This window comes from Mizuhopecten yessoensis, unplaced genomic scaffold (assembly GCF_002113885.1).
Source record: "Mizuhopecten yessoensis strain PY_sf001 unplaced genomic scaffold, ASM211388v2 scaffold3229, whole genome shotgun sequence".
In the NCBI taxonomy this organism is placed as follows: Eukaryota; Metazoa; Mollusca; class Bivalvia; order Pectinida; family Pectinidae; genus Mizuhopecten; species Mizuhopecten yessoensis.
Genome location: NW_018404940.1, coordinates 3,168,906 through 3,171,884, shown reverse-complemented (window position 1 = coordinate 3,171,884; position 2,979 = coordinate 3,168,906). Strand labels below are relative to the sequence as shown.

The following is a 2,979-nucleotide window of genomic DNA, read 5'->3' as shown; positions in this document are numbered from 1 at the left end:
CCCCCCCCCCCCCCGGGGCTTATGGGTGGGGCCAAAGGAGCTAACTGTCCTGTATGAAACTCTCCATTATCTAACTCTCCTGTACTAAGGTCCATTATCTAACTCTCCTGTACTAAGGTCCATTATCTAGCTCTCCTGTACTAAGGTCCATTATCTAACTCTCCTGTACTAACATCCTTTTTACAGATCTCCAGTACTAAGGCCCATTATCAAACTTTTCTGTATTAATGTCCATTATCTAGCTTCCAATAGGTCTATTATATATCTAACTTTCTTTGCCTGCCTCATTGATGTAAACAAGTTATAAACTGATTTTGTGTCTGTTGGCAGGATGGTAATACACCAAAGCAGTGCCTCAAAATGAAGGGCCACCCTAGTGTTCCAGATGAGTGCTTTAGCCTTTGTCATTCGTTTTTCCTCTGTAAACGATCAATGGTAAATGACTGTTTCTATTATCGCTATAAAAAATAAAAGTTGATAACATATATTTTTTAAGGACCATCAACCAGTCAAGACAAAGTCACAAAATTTATATATCTGTTATTAGATTATGATGTAAAGAATACTGCTTATTAATTTTAATGTTCAGAGAAAAAATAATCAAAGTAACTGGATTTGTAAAATGTTTATATATTTCATTTATGACTTTTTTTGTATTATTCTTAGATTCTTTTTTGCTTTTGTAGGTTGATATGAGAGCCAGATTTCGTGGAAGAAGTGGAGTGGATTATGATGCAATACATTATGGACCCAAAAAAGACGAATGACAGCAAAGACGATCACTTGTTATTTATCCTATGTACTTTTTGTGAGTCCTGCACTTGTAGATGTGTCAATTATGTCCTATATAACTAAATAGCGTAAATGAAAAGTGAAAGATTTATCAAATGTTCTTATAGAAATGTGACAAATCTGCATTATATATGGAAACAGCTCATTACTATCTCTTTGTATCAATAAGGACACTAAAAAAGTGGTTCTTTGAAGCAGGATTTTGTTTATACAACTTAATGGTGAAGATGAGAGTTGGTTTTAAAACCTGTACGAATCATTGATTATGACTTTGTAAATAAAATCATTTTGTGATACAGAGTTCTTCTGTTATTATGGTATGGGCTGCATTGACTGATGTCCGTCAACTTTTCCTTGTCATCGCTCTCCTGCCTTCATTCATGAACATTATCTTGATGAAACTTGGTACACATATTGTGATGAAACTTGGTACACATATAGCATACCAATAAAGCTCAAATGAGTTTGCATTTAAGAAGTTTACATGCATTTTTGGTGGAGTTATGCCCCTTTTATTGCCAAATAAGGGCATTGTGTAGTAAGTCCAAAGGACCATGGTGAGCTTATGCCATACCGCAGCGTACGTCCAGCCGTAAACTTTTCCTTTAAAAAAGCTACTAGTCCTGAACGGCTAAGAAGATTTTGACTAAATTTGGTCTGGAGCATCCTTAGGCCATGGAGTCTCAATTTTGTATAAACAGTGGGTGTGGCCCCCCTGGGGTCAGAGGGACAGTGCCAAACAATGGAAATAGAGGTGAAACCTTTAAAATCCTTCTTCTACAGTAGGGATTAAGGGATTTTCTGTAGGAATGACAGGATTTTGTCCAAACTTGGTATGAAGTATCCTTGGGTGAATGGGAACCAATTTTGTATAAACGGTGTGTCTGACCCCCCTGAGGGCAGAGAGGCAGGCCAAATAAGGGAGGAATAGCTTTAATATACTTTTTTTCTTCCATTAGGATGAAGGAATTTGAACAGTAGCATCCTATGGGGAAGGGAAATCAATTTTGTCTGACCCCCCTGGGGCCTGAGAGGTGGTGCCCAATAGAGGTAATTTAGTCAATTCTTGAAAATCATTCTTCTGTAGGAAAAACAGGATTTTGTCCATATTTGGTCTAAAGCATCATTGGGTTAAAAGGCGACTTGATTTTGTATCAAAGGTGGGTCTGACCCCTGACACCCCCCCCCCCCCCCCCCCCCCCCCCTCTGGGCAGAGGGGCGGGGCCCCATAGGGGAAACGTAGCAAATTCTTCAAAATACTTCTTTTCCTGTAGGAATGACAGGATTTTGTCCAATTGCATATAAATATAACTCGTGACTAACCATGTAATACATGTACACTACCAGCAACATCTAGCTATTCCAACTTCAATTTTACTAAAATTTCCAGGTGAGCGATACAGGCCCTCTGGGCCTCTTGTTTTTTAATCAATTCCTTTTAAATTTGGTATGGTATTGCTTGAAGCTATAATGTTCAACATCTATTACAGGTTTTTCTGTCAAATTTCAACTTTCCACGTTTTGGCGTATCACACTTGACATAGCTACACTGTACTTTATTTTTGACGTTAACTTTTGCTTGTTTACGTGATAACTCTAACAATTGTTCTCTGATTTTAATTGAACTACTTGGTTATTTCATTATCTGAATGCTTTGAATGAGTTTTTAAATCGTGACATTTGAACGCTTTTTAGAGAGTTATGCCCCATTTTCATTGCCAAATAAGGGCAGACCGCTGAAAATGCAAGAACTTTTTAATTGTTTGTTCAAGACTCCTACCTCAAAGCCAAGGTTCTAGTTGTAGTAATAGCAACAATGACCACGATAGCGTAATTCTGAAACACAAAATAGCTAGTGTCATTAACACAGTAAATGAATGGCAAGGTCAGTCACCAACAAAACGGTGGCAGTAAACACAATTATATCATATCACTACCTGCTTCCAATATATCAATAGTTTTTCACCCTTCCGAGGGTCTGACAGGCGTGTTATGCTTCCGCTCGCGGTGATCTGTTCTTATTGCTGTACAGAAATAGTATATTGTTTTTACGAACCTTTGAATTGTTAAGGCTCTGCTTTTTGATAATACTGGTGCTCTATGATAATCACCTAGATGATCTGTCCCTCTATTCATTTCCCTTTTCGCATGATAACTTTATGATTTCAATAAATATTTATAAGCATG

At 37.6% G+C, this 2,979-nt stretch overlaps 1 protein-coding gene across 1 annotated transcript in view; it reads left to right on the top strand.

The window, feature by feature from the left end:
* The window catches only part of LOC110447102 (cytochrome c oxidase assembly factor 5-like), an 8,999-nt gene extending 7,911 nt beyond the window's left edge, over positions 1 to 1,088 (top strand). Inside the window, exons 3-4 of the mRNA XM_021492554.1 lie at positions 331 to 435; positions 687 to 1,088. Of these exons, the coding sequence (XP_021348229.1) occupies positions 331 to 435; positions 687 to 767 (186 nt within the window). The 3' untranslated portion in view covers positions 768 to 1,088. The remainder of the gene's footprint in view (positions 1 to 330; positions 436 to 686) is intronic.
* Positions 1,089 to 2,979: the final 1,891 nt, after the last annotated feature.